General features: G+C 51.8%; 2 protein-coding genes across 3 annotated transcripts; both read left to right on the top strand.

The window, feature by feature from the left end:
• Positions 1-614: 614 nt before the first annotated feature.
• Positions 615-15,398, top strand: LOC144942445 (uncharacterized; the record flags this gene model as incomplete). Its single annotated transcript, XM_078869318.1, has 12 exons — positions 615-680; positions 3,956-4,086; positions 5,718-5,831; positions 6,363-6,698; positions 7,130-7,418; positions 7,752-7,860; positions 8,810-8,969; positions 9,554-9,696; positions 10,881-11,061; positions 11,577-11,728; positions 12,580-12,673; positions 14,284-15,398. Coding segments are annotated over exons 2-12 (2,817 nt in total), but the record flags the coding sequence as incomplete, so codon positions are not given.
• LOC144942520 (uncharacterized) lies at positions 15,396-17,708 on the top strand. 2 transcript variants are annotated; one of them, XR_013639387.1, is made up of 3 exons: positions 15,396-16,523; positions 17,170-17,447; positions 17,522-17,708. XR_013639387.1 is itself a non-coding variant. In XM_078869380.1 (2 exons), exons 1-2 carry the CDS (start codon positions 15,480-15,482, stop codon positions 17,377-17,379), a joined length of 1,254 nt encoding a protein of 417 aa, XP_078725506.1. In that variant the 5' UTR covers positions 15,396-15,479; the 3' UTR covers positions 17,380-17,708. The 2 variants fall into 2 exon arrangements, 1 of the variants encoding a protein (XP_078725506.1); XM_078869380.1 differs by having other exon boundaries at positions 17,170-17,708.
• The last annotated feature ends 1,031 nt before the right edge of the window (positions 17,709-18,739 follow it).

The following is an 18,739-nucleotide window of genomic DNA, read 5'->3' as shown; positions in this document are numbered from 1 at the left end:
TGGGGCAAGTGCTGTTAGCGAGCACCTATGAAGGCCGGCACGGCACACGAGGGGGTGGGTGGCCAACACCACGCCCGGCCGCCTTTGTCTCCCTAGTAGCGATGTTTACACACCGCTACTCATTTTAGGCTGAGTCAACCTAGGGGAGGTCCAGGACCGGTTCGAAAAATCGTCACTGGTGTTGGCCGTGAGCGAAAATCCAACCCGGGTTGCCAGGTTCGTAGCGCAGCGCGCTAACCGCTACACTACCGCTCCTCCCACACACACACAGACGCACACACACACACACCGACACACGCACAAACACACACCGACACACGCACAAACACACACCGACACACGCACAGACGCACGCACGCACGCTGCCACACTGGCAGTGCATGCACGAGCAGTCGCTTTGTTGTCGCGTAAAACTCTTTGGCTGGAAAATCAAAAGAGCTGCTGAGATGGGGAGGAGGTGGTGACGGTGGCGGTGGCGATGATGATAATGATGATGTGGGTCGCCCCCACCGCTCATCTTTTCTCCTCCCCTCCCAATAGCTTCTCCCCCCCCCCCCCCCAATTTGGCCAGACCAGCACTTACCGATCTTCAACCCCCCCCCCCCGCCTCTAGACGAGCATGTAAAGCACCCGTCGATCTGAGCGGTGCTTCATTCGCGAATCGCCTCCAGCGTTAAGAGGTAAAGACATCACCATCACTAACTCACTCACTCATCTCTTTCCATCTACTCCTCTCCACGTGCTGTTCATCTTTGAACACCGGCAGCTCGTCTCGGCTATGTACGTATGTCGAACTTTTTTTGCGCCGTTCGTAGCCAACCGTGCTAATCGGAGATGCGGGGGAAGGACAACGAGCCGGACACAAACAGCAGTTCTAAAGCAATGAGATTTCAATCTTGGTGATTTAATAGTGCATAGCTCCAGTGGCTTCCGAATGTCGCAAGGAAGAGCGTTCCAGACGGCCGCAGAAGCGCATCTCAAAGCGCGCGATGCAGTGACCATCTTATCATCAGCATTATTAACCGTGGCTTATCCACTGCTGGATAAAAGCATCCCCCGCCAAACCGAGCATGCGATGCAATTATCCGTCATCATCAGCATCATCATCAGCATCATATCTAGTTCGTGCAACGCAATCCCATTTCATCGTTCCATCTCCCACCGCTGTCAACTGGAAGTGCTGGGCGTTTCTGGAAGGGTGATGCTCGGTTGAGGAAAGTGGTGGCCGTTATTGCCGTGCGTAAGTTGAACTTATTCTGCTCCGTACGCTGCCAACCATGCTGATTGAGGTGCGTGGGCTGCTGGAGTTTTGTAGATCGCGGTCGGCGCTATTGGCTAGGACTGTTTTCGGCTACCAAGGAGATGGAGCGATGCCACAGCTGTCAATCCATACGGTTAACCAGTATTCTTGTACAGGAAAATTTAGTTTTTAGGTCCATACGGCGTACAGCCGTTTCAATAGGGTAACATTGTGTTTGTGTATTTGTTTCTCTACTTGTGATGGGACTTTGTAGGATGAACGTTTAGTTTTATACGGGGCACGGGGTGACCAACAGGGTCTGAATTGGTCTGTAATAAGGTAGGGCACTGATAAGGGGTTGACAGGTATGCACTGCAAGCTGCTCATGTGCAAGTTCTTGGTGGGTTATTGTTGTTGTTGTTACTTTGCGGGACTTAGTTTAGAAAGGCCTTCCACTAGCAGTGGATTAACTATCATCATGAAAATTATTTATAAAACAAATTCTTGCAATGGAGCGAGCCTTAGGCTTAAGCCTCTTGCTGGCCTGAGCCAGTAGGTGGCAACTTCCACATATCTATTGCAGGGGAAAGTTTTTCCATACGAAGACCAATGTTGTCTCGGGATATGAACGTGTTGAAATCAGCATGGAGGCTAATGAGTACTTTGGGCGGACTTTAACTGTAACTTTAACCCAAACCCTATGCTCAATCCTGACTCTGCTCATGACATATTACCCGATACGCATTGCTCTATCACTATCCATAACCATGCCTTTATCTCCAAACGGACACTACTATTCTTAACCCTACCCCCATCTAAACCCTCTCCTTATCATTGATAACCATAACTCAACACTATCACTAACCCAACACCTAAACCTAACACCTGCTCTATCATTAACCCTGAACCAACATCTTAACCCCCGAGACAAGAATGAACGCTGACCCATTAAAATACCACTAAATATCACCCGCGCATCATCCCCAACCCTCATCCTTGCTCGGAGTCAGAGGCGCCTACTGCTGCATGGTTCAACCCTTAATTTCGTCGCAACGCAATTACCCGTAAGTGCGTGTCCGTTTTCGAGAGAGAGAGAGCCAAGACCAATTAGAGTGAAACGCAACTTCAAAGGCCCATTAAACAAAGAGAAGGAGGGAGAGAGAGAGACAGGGGGAGAGAGACAGGGGGAGATAGGGAGGGGACGGGGGCGGTGTTGGGAATCCGGGTAGCGCAGTCTGGGGTGATGGAACTTCAAGGGGGATTTTATTTCGATTTAAAGCTTTCGTGACTGCAGGGATTCATCTTCTTGGTTCTTTCGGTAAAGTCACGTAGAAGGGAAATAATAAATAAATATTTTTACAAATGTTGTATTTTTATTATTTTATTATTTCCCTTCTACGTGACTTTACCGAAAGAACCAAGAAGATGAGTTCAAGGGAAACGTTGGGTGAAAGGTCAAACTCGTCTCCGGGAAGATAGCACCGGGTCACAGGCACCGAGTGGGCACCGATTACAATCCTGGGTTCAATCCGGGGTTTCAGCCACCTTGTGCTTAAAACGGGCTCTGGCATGTGACGAGTTGAGAATTATGATGATGATGACGGTGGTGGTGTCATCCGGGTCACCAGTGACTGGCACAACAAACGCTCCCCATCATCGTTTAAAAAAAATGCTGTGCTGTTATTTAATTCGTTGATTGGGGAGCCGTGGCGCATTGATTTACGTACGCACTGCGCTGTGAACCTGAACTCCTCAGTTCGATTCCGTGGCCGCTGCTAACGTCAGCGGCAAGTGAAATCTTCTCGCCAACACCGAAACCGACTCGGATGTCTGCTGTGTACACGTGGCGCGTTACTTGATGTAACCCCAGGCAAATCTCGACGAGTCTCGAAACTTTGACTTAAAGCTTTCGTGACTGCAGGGATTCGTATTCTTGGTTCTTTCGGTAAAGTCACGTAGAAGGGAAATAATAAAATAATAAAACAATACAATTCTCACGACGTTTCGACTGCAAAACACAAGCAATCATCATCAGATTATGAAATCCACAGCAAGAAAATTTGCTGTGGATTTCACACCTGATGACCATTGCTTGTGTTGCAGTCGAAACGTTGTGAGAATTGTATTGTTTTATTATTTTATTATTTCCCTTCTACGTGACTTTACCGAAAGAACCAGGAATATTAGTCTCGAAACGTTATTTTCACAGGAGCCCCCCCCCCCCCCGCGTGTGGAATTATAAATTTACCAATTCAAACGAACAACCTCAGTGATACCTCCTCTGAGCCAGGGGTGGGAAATTCCACATTGCCATGACGGGAGATGGGGGACAGATTATCATCAGGAGGACCACGCTTGAGTATTTATTTTGGAAAGAGGGGGGGGCATGTGTGTGAGTGAGAGGTTGTCCAAGTGACGGTCGTGTAGCGATTATCACTACGCTGCGCTACGAACCCAGCGAGCCGAGTTCGACTCCCGCCCACGGCCACCAACACTCAGTGGCGATTGTCTAAATCGGTCCTGGGCCCTCCCCTAGGTGGACTCAGCCTCAAATAAGCACTTGGTGAGGTGTGTAAAAACATCGCCACTGGGGAGACAAAGGCGGCCGGGCGTTGTGCTGGCCGTGCCGGTCATCATCGGCGCTCGCTCACAGCACTCAGCACCCACCAGTCCGTTAAAGGCTACGGGGGGGGGGGGATCTTTGTCTCTGTGCAGGGCGAGGATGTTGCTGCTGCTGCCGCTGCTCGTGTGCGGCCTCTCTTCTGCACTCTCCTTCACGCTCCCAACCGCAGCTCCGCCTCGCTCCGCCGCCCCCCTCCTGGCGCTCCCACCCAGCGCCCTGGACGGTGAGAGACGCCGGGCAGCGGGGGGGGGTCTCGGTCTGCCTGTCCGTTGGGGGTCGGCTCGTACGGTCACAGCGGTTTTCCCCCATCACCCCCAACCCCCCTCTCCACGTGCTTTCGAATGCTCCCCACAGTTTTCAGCGGCATCCCATTGACAGAGGACGTTAAAATCTTGATTTAAAGCTTAGCTTTCGTGACTGCAGGGATTCATATTCTTGGTTCTTCTGGTAAAGTCACGTAGAAGGAAAATAATAAAATAATATTAATATAAAACAATTAAAGTTCTCACGACGTTTCGACTGCAACACGTTTCGACTGCAACACCTGATGATGATTGCTTGTGTTGCAGTCGAAGAGTCGTGAGAATTTTTATTGTTTTATATTAATATTATTTTATTATTTCCCTTCTACGTGACTTTACCGAAAGAACCAATAATAAGAGGATGTTTACTTAATTATCTGAATGTGATTGTGGGTACTGTCATGTACTTACCAGAGGTGGGACAAAGTCATTGTTATGCAAGTCCAAGTCGAGTCGCAAGTCATCAAATTCATGACTCGAGTCTGACTCGAGTCCAAGTCACATGACTCGAGTCCACACCTCTGGTACTTACACTGGGAGGAATCCGATGAGCAATGAAGCTCTTTTTTTCACGCATGTCCAGCAAGGGCTGATCAGTAACGTTACTTAAGGAATTTGTCAGTCGCTCAGGAGATGGAGCGATGGAATCTGTCGTCGCATGAACATCGTTAAGAGGTGACGACGGCATCGGGGCGGGGGAGGCTTCATCCAGCAGTGGATTGAACACGTCTGATGCGAACGTTGGTCAATCCACTCGTAGACGCTGCTGCTGATTGTGACTGTGATGACGATGGTCGTGGTAACGATGTTCTCACGGTGATGTTCAGGAAAATGATGACGGATGATGTTGGTGTTCTGCCTATGAACGTGGTGAAATGATACGGTGATCGAGTGATGGTGTTCTTCTGCCGGTGATGAGTGAAGCAATAGTGATGGTGGTGGTTATCATTAGTGTATGTTTTGCCCATGATGGGAATGCTCTGCAGGTGACGACGATGTGATGATGTTGGAGATGTGACGATGATAACGGTGATGATGTCGATGGTGATGATGTTTACGATGCGGATGATGTGGATAATGATGTTGACGGTGATGGTGGCATTGGCAATGTTTGTGGTGCTGATGGTATTGATGATGATGATGCTGATGGTAATGATAGCGAGTCATGTTGACGACGATGATGAAAATAGTATTGACGATGATGATGGGGCTGATGGTGATGATGATGGTGCTGATGGTGATGATGATGGTGCTGATGGTGATGATGATGATGATAATGATAGCGAGTCATGTTGACGACGATGATGAAAATAGTATTGACGATGATGTTGGTTCTGATGATGATTCTGGTGGTGATGTTGATGATGATGGTGCTGATGGTGATGATGATGATGCTGATGGTGCTGATGGTGCTAATAGTGATGATGATGATGTTGTAGCTGACGGTGCTGGTGATGTCTGGTGCTGCCGATGATTCCGGCGATGTTGACGATGTTGGTAAATTAGTGGCGCCGGTGATGTTAACGATGGGTGCTCGGTGCTGTGTTCGCAGTGCTCTCGGAGCGCGGCTCTGCATTGCTCCGCGCCTCGCGCGAGTTCGCGCTCTCCGCGCTCAGCGTCTCCACCGCGAGGCGCAATCGAGAGCTGCTCATCTGCTACGGCGCAGGTGCCGTCTTCAGCAGCAGCAGCAGCAGCAGGAGAATCATCATCATCATCGGCACCGCCGTCGTCATCAGAAGTAGCATCGGCATAATCGGGAACAGAATCATCATTAAAGCTATTCCTCGCTCTTTACAACAGGAGAATGATAATCGTCATTCATTGATTATTATTATTAAAATAAGAATGTGCGTTATTCCTTCTGCCAAAAAACTTTCTATTTATTTCAAATTTTGATGCTGGCAAAAAAGGTCACATGGTAATTAATGGTTATCCTGAACATCCTCATAATTAATATCATCAGCACCATCATGATTACAACCACTACCTTTAACACAACTCTGCTTTCATGATCATCACGCTGTACTCCATCAACATCATTATCACCATTGCCACCAAAGAAAAAATTACACATTTCCACATCTTACAACCACCAACATCATCATCATAATCACCATTACCACCCACAACCACCAGTCCTCTCCGTGACCTACGTGCCCACCCGTGTTTGTCTCTCCCCTCCCCCCCCCCCCAACAGCAGCTGGTCTCACAGGGGCAGAGCCAAGCTGCTCAGAGATGGCGGCGGCAGCAGAGGAGGAGGAGGCAGAGGAGGATGCGACCCCGGGTGCCAGAGGACAGAGCACGGGGTCAGAGACGGCGTCTCTGACCTCGAAGACGACGGGCTCGGGGGACGAACCCCCCGAGACTTCTGGCCCAGAGACCTCGGGTCCCGTGCAGAGACCCCTGGCCCCCACGGAGTCGTCCCCGCATGGCTGTGCGCGCTTCGTGCGCCTGTGCGAGGCTGCCCGGCTCTCGGAGTCCGCGTGCCGCGACCTCGTGCGGGAGCGCTGCGACGCGAGGAGGCGCGCGTGCGGTACGCGACTAGGTCGACTCACAGTTGTGTGTGCAACACGTATGTTGAACTCTTTCGCGCCGTACGTAGCCAATTGAGTTGTATTCCCGGTCGGGAGTCAATTCAAGCCCCCGATATTATTTTTTTGTGTTACCAAATAATACCCACTGAGCTCTCAATAGCTATTTTTTAGAAGCGAACTGGCTCTCACACATCATGATTGCTCGACGAAGTGGCTTATCGCGTGGACATTTATCGCAGCCGAATACTCTAAACGCGTGATGTTGATTGTAAATGTGTCAGGGTCACCGATAACAAATAAGCACCGCGTTTGTTAGAAGTCAACAGCCGCCATTCTAAAGTATCCAAAGTGTTGCCTCCCGCCGCAGGAACGTGGGATTTCCGCTCGTGTTAAAAGGCCAGTAGAAACTTTTGACCTCTTGACCTTTCAGATCTGGCCGTCGCAAGCGACGAAGCAACCGACGCCGGTGGTGGCGATGTCGCCACGCCGACCCCGGCTCGAGGCGCGCGGCGGGCAACACCGGCCGGGCCGGCGCTGGGCACAGTGGGGAGGGGCACGAGGCAGCGCGGTGTCGGGGTGTCCCGCATCGTGGGGGGCACGGAGCCCCCCCGCGGCGCGTTCCCGTGGCTCGTGTCGGCGCGTCTCCGCGGGGCGCACGCGTGCGGCGCCGTGCTGGTGGCGCGCAGGTGGGCGCTCACGGCAGCGCACTGCTTCCACAGGTGGGCGACAGTCCGCGCACCGCTCCACGCTTTAGCTGGGATCGCTCGCCGGGGATAAGTCACTCGTCTGGGTTGTTTCACCTGGGATGGGATCGGCTCGTTCTATCTCCACCCGGGCACTCACGTGACGTCTCACCTGGGGTCTCACTCTAGCATACCTAGGCTGTGACGTGAGTGGCCACGAATGGGGTTTGGTGGATAGAGAGTTCTGAAAGCTGATCACGTGTCTTGGTTGAGCTTCCCGACATGTGCTGGCTGCTAGGGATCGTGGGGCCCGTGACCTCTGGCTTGACAAGCGTTGACCTCCGTAACCCCCCGCGTCGATTGTCCCAGGAGCAAACGTGAGGACGACTGGGCGGCCGTGCTGGGGGAACATGACCTGGTGGAGGTCGATCCCTTCGAGTCGACCATCGCTATCAACCGCATCATCATCCACCCGCACGTAAGCCTCACACACAACAACACCAACAACAACGACGACACCGGCCGTCATTCCTATGATCACTGTTACATTGCTTTCATGGCTTTATTTTGGTGATTTCGAAACGTTTTTTTGGTTTGGACATGTTTGTTTGTTGTAGTACAGAGTTAGACTGATGGCCTTAATCTAAGTTGTCTTGTGGTTGTTGTTGTTGTTGTTTGACTTGCATCCCACTGGGATATTTGCACACAACGTTGGTGTACGGTGATTTTTGTGGAATATTTTGCTGTCTTTTCCTGGATTTTCTGTTTGCACTTAGTCACATAGTGACTTTAAGATGTTTTTTTGTTTCATGTTTTTGTTTGTTGCGGTTGCACCCGATTCAAGAGCCGAATGACTCACAGGGCTATACCAAATAAATAAAACTGAAACTGAAACGCGGCGGTGGTGACACCACGACGCTTGGATGTAATCCATCGTGTGTAGTTGATTATAACAGACTGGTGGAGTCTGTCACACAACAGTACTTCACCTTAAAAGCCATTCACTGCTCCATGAATTGTATTTATTCCATAAATGTTTAATATCATGTTCGCAATTTCGTTTGAAAGGGACGTATACTTTTTATTTATGTATGTATGTTGAACTTCTTTCGCACCGTACGTAGCCAACCATGCTAATCGGAGGTGCTGGGGAAGGGCAACAAACTAAACCCAAACAACAGTTGTAAAGAAATAAGTTTTCAATCTGGATTTAAAAGTGCATAGCTCCAGTGGCTTCCTAATATCGTAAGGAATAGCGTTCCAGACGGCCACAGAAGCGCACCTGAAAGCGCGCGATGCAGTGACCGTCTTTGTTCGATGGCTACGAATTAAAATGTATATTTTATCTCATTCGAATTGCCAGCGCCGTCTCGGATCACAAAGTGATTTCGGCAAACCCGGTGTCCGTGCGCGCCCTTGTCCTCCAGTACGACCCTCGCTCCTTCGACTGCGACGTGGCACTCATGGAGCTGGCTCAGCCGGCACCGCTCAGCGCCCACGTCTCCACGCTCGCCCTGCCCCCCAGCAGCCTCCAGCTCCCGCCCGGCACCCCCTGCACCGTCGCAGGATGGGGCACCCTGCAGGAAGGTGCGCGGGTTAGGGGCTGTGGAATGCTACGTCCCATGCGCTCGCACGAGCAGCTATGAGGGGCTTGAGGCTGATAGGAGGAAAGGGTCTAAGTCCGTATTTACATATTGCAACAAAAATTACGAAGTCAACAAACATCATTATTTGTTTAGCTACAGTGAGGGAAAAAAGTATTTGATCCCCTGCTGATTTTGTACGTTTGCCCACTGACAAAGAAATGATCAGTCTATTATTTTAATGGTAGGTTTATTTCAACAGTGAGAGACAGAATGACAACAAAAAAATCTAGAAGAACGCATGTCAAAAATGTTATAAATTGATTTGCACCTAAATGAGGGAAATAAGATTTTTTATTTTACTTTTATTAATTTTATTTTTTACCTACGTGACTTTACCGAAAAAAACCCCCTAAGAATATGAATCTTTGCGGTCACGAAAGCTTCCAATCTAGAATCAATCGCCTCCTAGTCCGTGCAGCACAATCGCCGCGGTACGATCTGTAAGTGCCACGTGCTCTGCTGCCGCTGCTGCTGCTGCTGCCGCTGCCGCCGCTGCTGCTGCTGCCCCCCCTCTGCTGCCCGCAGACGGCCCCGGCTCCCGGGTGCTGCTCGCCGCGCGGCTGCCCCTGCAGCCCCAGGCGCTGTGCCGCTCTGCGCTGGGCCCGGCCCACGTCACCGCGGGGATGCTGTGCGCGGGTCGCATGGACGGCGCCGCCGACACCTGCCAGGTGCGCACGCAACGACGGTGACCACAGCCACAGCCAGAGCAACAGCCACAGTAACATCCACAGCAACAGCCACAGCAACAGCCACAGCAACAGCCACAGCCACAGCAACAGCCACAGCAACAGCCACAGCAACAGCAACAGCCACAGCAACAGCCACAGCAACAGCAACAGCCACAGCAACAGCCACAGCAACAGCCACAGCAACAGCAAGAGCCACAGCAACAGCAACAGCCACAGCAACAGCCACAGCCACAGCAACGCACGCACGCGACGCAGACGCCTACTAAACCCCGTTGGCATTAGACGGGCTGTTGGCGGCAGGTGATGTTGGTTGTTATTGTTTGACTTGCATCCCACTGGGATTTTTGCACACAGCACTGATACACGGTGCTTTTTCTGGAAGACTTTGCTGTTTTTTTCCTGGATTTTTCTGTTTGCGCGTAGTCACTTTAAGATGTTTTCTTGTTCATGTTCTTGTTTGTTGCGGTTGCACCCGATTCAAGAGCCGAATGGCTCACAGGGCTATACCTAATACATGAAACTCAAAATGAAACTGGAAAAGAGAGCACCTGCAAAGGCCGGGTGATGGCACACGCAGGGGGTGGTGTGGACGGCCGCCTTTGTCCCCCCCCCATTGCTGATGTTTACGCACAGCACCAGGGTATCTATATAAGGCTGAGTCGACCTAGTGGAGGCCCAGCACCGGGTCAAATATTCGCATGTTTGTTGAACTTCTTTCGCATCGTACGTAGCCAACTGTGTTAATCGGAGATGCAGAACTTTTTTTGGTCGCAAGCGGGAATGGAACTCGAGTTGCTGGGTTCGTAGCGCAGCGCGCTAATCACTGCGCAGACAACACTTTGTAAATCCACTGCTGGATGAGGGCCTCCCCATGCCGTCCGTATCGTGGGGGGGGAGTTACTTTGGCCACCCTGTAATACTTCACCATGACGGCCGATGCGGGTAGGCGAAGGCAGTAAGATGCGGGAGCGTAGACGTGCAGTACAACAGCGCCCTTTTACCGCGAGGCAGAATCGGAATCGTACCAGAATCAGAACATGTATTTATACTGGAAGAATCCGATGAGCCATCAAGCTCTTTTTCACATACGTCCAGCAGAGGCTCTGTCTCGCCGGCTTTGTGCAACGCAAACTCTCCGCGCGCGCGCGTGTGTCGGGGGACAGGGCGATTCTGGGGGGCCCCTGGTGTGCACCCCCCCAAACCCATCGCGGGCCCCCTCCGCCCCCGCCGCCCCGGTGCTGCTGGGCGTGGTGTCGTGGGGGGACGGCTGCGCCGAGGTGGGGAAGCCCGGAGTGTACGCGCGCGTGCCTCGCTTCTCGCACTGGGCCCGGCAGCAGATGGCACGTAAGGCTACTCCTGCACGCCTGTCACTCACTCATCAATCACCTGCCACTTACCGCTCGCCTGTCACTCACTCATCGATCATCTGTCATACTTTTGATTTAAAGCTTCCGTGACTGCAGGGATTCATATTCTTGGTTCTTTCGGTAAAGTCACGTAGAAGGGAAATAATCAAATAATAGAAATATAAAACAATACAAATTATCACGACGTTTCGACTGCAACACAAACAATCATCATCAGGTGTGAAATCCACAGCAAGAAAATAAAAATAATTTTTTTTTGTCAATCACTCACTGCTGACCACTTTAGTTTGTCGACTTAGCACAATAACACGACGTCTACAGATTAAGTGGCCCACCTGCACGCGTGCACATTTGAACGTTTGTCCGGAGAACTCCGCTCCATCGATTTCAGTGAACGCCGACTCATTTCAGAGCTTTACATGAAAATCGGGTAAAATTCTCAAAAACTATTGACCTTTGACCCTGATGTTACTGCTGCTGCTGCTGCCCCAGTTCCCGTGGGGAGCCGGGAGCCGACGTGCGCGGAGCTGAGACAACTTCGCGCTGTCGAGGCCGGGCCACTGCGCGAGAACAGAGATTCGCAGCTCTGCTCATTCTACTCCCGGCCCTGCCGCCCCTCGCAGATGCCCCCAGGGGCCCCCTCGGTGAGAACCCCCGAACCCGGAGAGTAGAACTCACACGGCCCCCCTGGGGACCCTCCCGTAGCGAGAGACCTGGCCCAGGTACCTCTAAAGGAGACAAATACTCGCAGATTCTCCTGGAGACCCCCTGTGGTGAGAACCCCCGAACCCAGACAGAAGAACTCACACGGCCCCCCTGGGGACCCCCCATAGCCAGAGACCTGGTCCAGAGAGACAACCACTCGCAGTTACCTTTAGGGACCCCCGCGATGGGATCCCTGCGATCCAGAGACCCCTGAAAGATACCAACGATGATCCCCATTGATGGTGGCCAACCACGAGTTCTTCCCACTTGGTGGTGGTGACGAGGCTGCAGCAACTCAAACTTCTGATCATGATGATGAAGGACGATGCTTTGTTCTGGATTGTGTTATTTTATGGCTGCTGATGGTGCTGATGGTGATGATGATGACCCTGATGGTGCTGGTACTGATGGTGCTGATGATGAATGCTGACGGTGCTGATGATGCTAATGGTGTTGATGGTGCTGATGATGGTGCTGATGATGACGCTGATGGTGCTGATGGTGCTGATATGAATGCTGACGGTGCTGATGATGCTAACGGTGTTGATGGTGCTGATGATGGTGCTAATGATGATGCTGACGGTGCTGATGATGACACTGATGATGGTGCTGATGATGACGCTGATGGTGCTGATGATGCTAATGGTGTTGATGGTGCTGATGATGGTGCTAATGATGATGCTGACGATGCTGATGATGATGGTGCTGATGATGATGCTGATGGTGCTGATGGTGCTGATGATGGTGCTGATGATGATGCTGACGGTGTGTGTGTGTGTGTCCTGTGTAGGGTGTCCAGGCCCCTCGGCTGGGTTCCCCGGCGTCTGGCGATGTGTGCCAGCGTGCGTCGCGCGTCTCCTGCGCCAAGAAGAAGCGGGCGTGTGGTGAGTGGGACCCGGGCCTGGGCTCACCCAGCTTCAAGGCTTCAATGATAAGAGCATTCAATGCATTCACATGCGATGGCTTGCAAGTGCACACCACGCCTGCATACACACTGGCACACACACGATTTAAAGCTTTCGTGACTGCAGGGATTCATCTTCTTGGTTCTTTTGGTAAAGTCACGTAGAAGGGAAATAATAAAATTATAAAAATAAAACATAATAAAATAATTCTCACGACGTTTCGGCCACAACGCAAGCAGCCGTCCTCAGGTGAAGACCAGGTCTGTCGGGGAGACAGCGTCATTCAGACGCTGTCTCCCCGACAGGCCTGTCTCCCCAACAGACCTGGTCTTCACATGAGGACGGCTGCTTGCGTTGTGGCCGAAACGTCGTGAGAATTATTAAAAGTTTTATTTTTATTATTTTATTATTTTCCTTCTACGTGACTTTACCGAAAGAACCAAGAAGACGGCACACACACATTAACCCGTTCGCGGTCTGGGACGTCTTGCAAGTTGGAGCGTGGGTGTCCCGTTCACCGCTGAATCTCGGAACGCGCAAGCGGCTCAGATAAATAATTGTATTTATAGAGGCGTAGAGAACTACAGCGATACGACCTAACTTCATGATAGCTGTCGCCAAACCGTGCCACGCATGGTCTTGTGGTAGTCTCGGTACCGAAAAAGTGATTTTATTTCAGTTTAAAAAAAGTAACATCTTAGTTTTTTCTAAAATCAAATATGTACGTGTACGTTATGGGAACGGAATCGGAAAAAATAATAAAATAACCGATGACGTACATGTATGTCATCGGAATGAGAATGGGTTAATACGCGTGTTGTGTGTGCACTCGCACACACACAACACGTGTACCTGCACATGCACGCGCAACACACGTGTACTTGTACAACACTCTTGTCAATCCACTGCTGGATGAGAGCCTTCCCACACAGTGCGGGTGGTGGGGGTTTATTTGACCATACTTCACCACGCTGGTCAGTTGCGGGTTGGTGAGAGCGGGAAAAAATAAATGTTGAAACATTTGAGTAGGGTACAACAATGCATTTTGCTGGACAGCCCTATCATGCCGCTCGCTTCACCCCCGGCGCCTATAGCACCTGTTATGGAATAGTGGTCACCCATCTAACCACGATCCAGGCCGCAAATCCCTGCTGAGCTTAGATTGGTACCTGGTGCATTGTCTAAAGTGTAAACCATCAGTACTGTGGAAACAAAGACGGCCGGGCGTGGTGTTGACCACACCACTCTCTAGTGTGCCCGCTAACAGCACTCGCCTCGACAGCCTGTTAAAGGCTACACGGGGGACCTTTGTATTTATATGCGTTTGCAAGTGCGTGTGCACTCGCCCGTGCGAATGTAAGCAAATTCTGTGTGTGTACCCAACATCACAATTGTTCGTACACACATGTATAGGTGTACACGTGTGCGTTGACGTGTGTGTAGGTGGCGCACGTGCGCTCACGTGCGCGTGCGTTGACGTGTGTGGAGGTGTGCACGTGCGCTCACGTGCGCGTGCGTTGACGTGTGTGGAGGTGACGCACGTGCGCTGACGCTCGTGCTTCCGTGCGTACTCATTCTTTTTTCCACAGAGTTGCGGGATGTACTGGGGGGCCTGGTACGATCCCTGGGTCGAGAGTCAGAGCTGAGGAGGAGACACGGGGGCTTCCCGGGGCCTCTGAGTGCCCCCATCTCCCACCCACTACAGCAGCAGCAACAGGAACAGCAGGAGTGGGAAGAACTGCAGCAGATACAGCAGTGGGAGCAACAGGAGGATGAGAAGTGGCAACGACAGCAGCAGCCGCAGCGGGGAGTGCGACAGCAGCAACCAGAACAACAGGTGCAGCAGGAACAGCATCAGCAGCAGCAGCAACAACAGCAGCCACAGGGACAGCAGCAGCAACTGGAACAGCAACCTGAACAGCAAGAGCAGCGGCAGCATCAGGAACAACAGCAGCAGGAACAACAGCAGCAGCAAGAACAGCAGCAGCAACTGGAACAGCAACAGCAGCCACGGCAGCCACAGCAGCAGGAACAGCAGCAGCAACTGGAACAGCAACCGGAACAGCAACAGCAGCCACAGCAGCAGGAACAGCAGCAGCAGCAGGAACAGCAGCGACGTCGGGTATTTAAAGTGACTGAACTTCTGGAACCGCTGAATCGGAGGCAACATATGCTAGGGCGACAGCAACCAGACCTCATTCACATGCAGCACCTACAGCTAGAGCAGCAACAACAACCACGAAATCAACAACAGGCGCAGCATCAACTGCAACATCAGCTGCAACACCTGCAGCAGCAGCAGCAGCACCAAACGAGTCCGCTTCAGCAGCAAATGAATCAAACTCGGCAGAAGCAGCAACCGAATCAGAGCCAGAAGCAGCCGAATCTAACCGAGCAACGACATCAACCGAATCAGATGCAACTGCAGCAGAATCAAACCCAGGAAGAACTGAATCAGATTCAACTGCAGCAGAATCAAACTCAGGACGAACTGTATCAGATTCAACTGCAGCAGAATCAAACCCAGGACGAACTGAATCAGATTCAACTGCAGCAGAATCAAACCCAGGATGAACTGAATAAGATTCAACTGCAGCAGAATCAACCCCAAAAAGAACTGAATCAGATTCAACTGCAGCAAAATCAAACCCAGAAAGAACTGAATCAGGTTCAACTGCAGCAGAATCAAACCCAGGACGAACTGACTCAGATTCAACTGCAGCAAAATCAAACCCAGGACGAACTGAATCAGATTCAACTGCAGCAGAATCAAACCCAGGAAAAAATGAATCAGATTCAACTGCAGCAAAATCAAACTCAGGACGAACTGAATCAGATTCAACTGCAGCAGGATCAAACCCAGGACGAACTGAATCAGATTCAACTGCAGCAGAATCAAACCCTTCAAGTGAATCCATCCCAGGATACATATCAAATGCAATGGCAGCAGTTGAATCAAACAGAAGAAATCAATCAGACACAGCAGCCGCTGAACGAAAGCACAACTCTCAATGGTCTTATTCCGCTCAATAAATCCCAGCTGTATCAATCTCATCAGTGGATAGATGATCAATCTCACGAGCAGCTGGATCAAACCGAGCAAAGACAGAACCAAAGCCAGGGACTGGATCTGTCCGAGCAACTGAATCAAACTGAACTGCATCTACAACAGCATCAGTCCCAGCAGCAGCATCAGCCAGATTATTTACAACAACCGGATCTAACCCAATCTCAACCGCATCAAACTCAGCAGGTGCCGAGTCAAAATCTATCGGATCCATCCCATGAGGATCTACATCAAAGTGAACAACTCAATCAGCGGCTAAATCAGTCCCATCACGAGGGGTACCTATCCCACCCGGAGTTAGATCGAACCGAACAAGTGACTCAATCCCACGCGGAGCTGAATGGATATCACCCGCAGCTGGATCACACTAAACGGTTGAATCAATCCCAGCATCAGCGCAATGAAAACCATCGGCAACTGGATCAATCTCACATAAGTAATCGGTCCCAACTGCTCGATCAATCCCGACACCTTCTAAGTGAAACCCAACAACCGAATGGACCCTCCCAGCAGCTCAATAGATCCAGCCAGGATCGAAACGACACCCAACAAACGAATCAAATGCAACAGGTGAATCAATCCCACCGCGAGCAACAGCAGGTGGATGAAACCCTCCGGCTGGCCCCGGGTCCGCCGTTCCTGCCGCCTGCGTCCTCCTGTCCCGGGCTCCGAGCGGCCGAGGAAGCCCTCTCTCGGGAGATCGACTCCTGGAGATGGGTCCTCATGGTCCCCGAGGAGAAGCTGCTCATGGAGTTCACGCACGTGAGGCCCTCGCCCACCCCACCGGCCCCCACACGAACCCCGCGGTTTGCCAGAAACAGAATCTGTGTTTTTAGAACACAAGCAATCGTTATCAGGTAGAAAACAAACCGTAGTGAACTTAGACATGCAATGCAATACAACACAGAGAGTCGGCTAACACAACAGTCAGCACCTTAGCTGGTTGATTACGTTCTTCCAAAGATTGCTAAATTTTAGAGAGAGACAAAACACGGACAACGGAGACACACAGACAGACACACAAGTAGAGAGAGACAACACAGATACACAGAGCAGAGGTCGCAATCGGGTACCCGATACCCGTACCCTACCCGATACCCGGCTACCCGTACCCGGCCGGGTACGGGTACCCGTTTGCGACCCTGGTGCGGCCGGGTACGGGTACGGGTAAGGAAACAAAACCCGTTTGCGACCTCTGACACAGAGAGAGAGAGACACACACAACATAGACACACAGAGACCCAACGCCTCCGTGTCGAGGCACTCGAAATTGAATGATCTGCACGTGAACGCATCAATAATTACATTCATAAAACCACCCCCTCCTCCAACCCCACCACTTGTCAACACCCCCCCCCCACATTCCCCCCCCCCATCCCATCGACCCCCCCCCCGTTCCCCCCTCTAGGTGTGGCTGGAGTCGCGCACGAGGATCGCGCGGGTGCGGGCCCTGGTGAACGGGGAGGCCATCCTCTTCTCGACGGCGCTGGGCCCCGAGGGAGACTCCCTGCAGACTCGGCTCATCCGCATAATCGCCCCCGCCCTGAGGGCGGCGCGGGCACCCCGAGGCACGCGGGGTCAGAGCCAGACTCGCGCGGCTGGGTCGAGGTCGGGTTGAAGGGTTTTGAGGTCAGGGTTTTGCCGTCAAAGAGTCGAGGTTCGGGCCGAAGTCTCGGCTCTCTCAAGGTCGGGAGGGGTTGGGTCAATGCCGTGACTGGTTCTGGTTGGTGGGGGGGTTGGTGGAGATTTGAGGGGTCAAGGTCATGGCTGAGTCAGAGTCAGCGTGTAGGTGCGTGGCCAATCAGGGTCAAGGTCTGATTGAAGGTCACGATGATGTCAGAGGGGTCAAGATCATGGTCAAGATTGTGGCCAGGGTCAATGTTGAGCCGATGCTCGTGTTCTACCACGCACTGCCTCGCCATGCTGGATGAGGGCCTTCCCCTGCCACGTGGGTCACGGGGGGGGGGGGGGGGGGGGTGAGGGGGGTATTTGACCACGCTGGTCAGTGCAGGTTAGCGAAGGCGGGGTGGGGGGAAATAGACGTGGCCCCATTCAAATACAGTACATTACAACAACGCATTCTTTGGGTCTTTCGGTAAAGTCACGTAGATAGGTTCAAAGAAAATAACAAAAAGTATTCTTATTAAATAGTAATAATATTATTTAAAAGAAATTGGTGTTATTTTATTCTTATTTAATAATATTTTATTTGAACCTATCTACGTGACTTTACCGAAAGACTCAAACAATATGAATTCCTGCAGTCACGAAAGCTTTAAGCCAAGACGTTATCACAACAACGGTTTTGCTGCACCGCCCTCTGCTGCCCACTACATAGAGTTGCCCACGCAACCGCCTCTGACAACCAGCGTCGACGGTGTTTAGATAAAGGACGTGAACTACAATTAATTATGAATCGCAACGAGCTCTCACCCGCCTTAGTGAATAAAGGGCGTTAATCGCAGGAGGTTAACGCATCGTGACGGGTTCTTGTCTGGTTTAAATAATAAAGGGATGCCAATTACAAAGAAATAATGAATGGCATTAGACTTTCGCATGGTGAAATAAAGGCCGACAGGATAATATCGGCGAGCTCATGCCTGGTTATATTCCTGCGGAGGGAGCTGGTAGTAACGTTGGGTTGCTCGGTCAATGGCCAGGGTCAACGGCGGCGTGGTGTATTCCACAAATATGCCCGACTGTGAGGGCGGGCACAAGCCGGCGTGAGTAGGTTACACGTTGAGTTTTATAAGGGCACCACGGGGTGACCAGCCCCTCCCCACCCAGCCCCACCCCTCCCCCCACCCTCCCCACCCAGCCCCTCTCCACCCTCCCCACCCAGCCCCTCCCCACCCTCCCTCCCCACCCAACCCCTCCCCACCCTCCCCACCCTCCCCCACCCTCCCCACCCAGCCCCTCCCCACCTTCCCCTCCCCACCCACCCAGCCCCTCCCTCCTCACCCAGCTCTTCCCTGCAC

Source organism: Lampetra fluviatilis, chromosome 27, assembly GCF_964198595.1.
Source record: "Lampetra fluviatilis chromosome 27, kcLamFluv1.1, whole genome shotgun sequence".
Taxonomy (NCBI): Eukaryota; Metazoa; Chordata; class Hyperoartia; order Petromyzontiformes; family Petromyzontidae; genus Lampetra; species Lampetra fluviatilis.
This window is presented reverse-complemented; position numbering and strand designations above follow the sequence as displayed.